Source organism: Eimeria mitis, genomic scaffold (assembly GCF_000499745.2).
Source record: "Eimeria mitis Houghton genomic scaffold, Emh_scaff715, whole genome shotgun sequence".
NCBI lineage: Eukaryota > Apicomplexa > Conoidasida > Eucoccidiorida > Eimeriidae > Eimeria > Eimeria mitis.
This window is the reverse complement of record NW_013575209.1, coordinates 14,768-15,193: the sequence shown is the minus strand read 5'-3', so window position 1 is coordinate 15,193 and position 426 is coordinate 14,768. Positions and strand designations below refer to the sequence as shown.

Here is a 426-nt window from a genome sequence, read left to right as displayed (position 1 = left end):
TTTGGGGGTTTAGGGTTTATGTATTTGTATGAATTAGGGTTTACGCGTGAAGACGTGCGTTGGTGGTTGAATGACGATCGATACCGGGAGCATTTTATTCTCCGTTCTCTGTATTCTTTCTTCCCTAGGGTTTAGGGTTTAGGGTTTAGGGTTTAGGGTTTACTATCTAGGGTTTAGGGTTTAGGGTTTCCTGTGTGTTTAGGGTTTACGCGTGAAGACGTCCGTTGGTGGTTGAGTGACGATAGATACCGTGAGCAGTTTGTATTACGCTATGGTTTAGAGACAGAGGTTTATTGGTTAGACCCTTTAGAGGCAAACCCTTGTATTCTTTGTTATGACGGTCAAAAAGAAAAACAAGACGGAAAAGCTATATGGACAGAGCTTAGGGTCCAATGGTCACCTCAGGGATCTTATCTTGCTACCTTT

At 43.0% G+C, this 426-nt stretch overlaps 1 protein-coding gene across 1 annotated transcript in view; it reads left to right on the top strand.

The window, feature by feature from the left end:
• Positions 1-334: 334 nt before the first annotated feature.
• Positions 335-426, top strand: part of EMH_0020450 (Eukaryotic translation initiation factor 3 subunit B, related) — a gene marked incomplete at both ends in the record, with an annotated part of 2,667 nt that continues 2,575 nt past the window's right edge. Inside the window, one exon of the mRNA XM_013501584.1 lies at positions 335-395. Within this exon, the coding sequence (XP_013357038.1) occupies positions 335-395 (61 nt within the window). The remainder of the gene's footprint in view (positions 396-426) is intronic.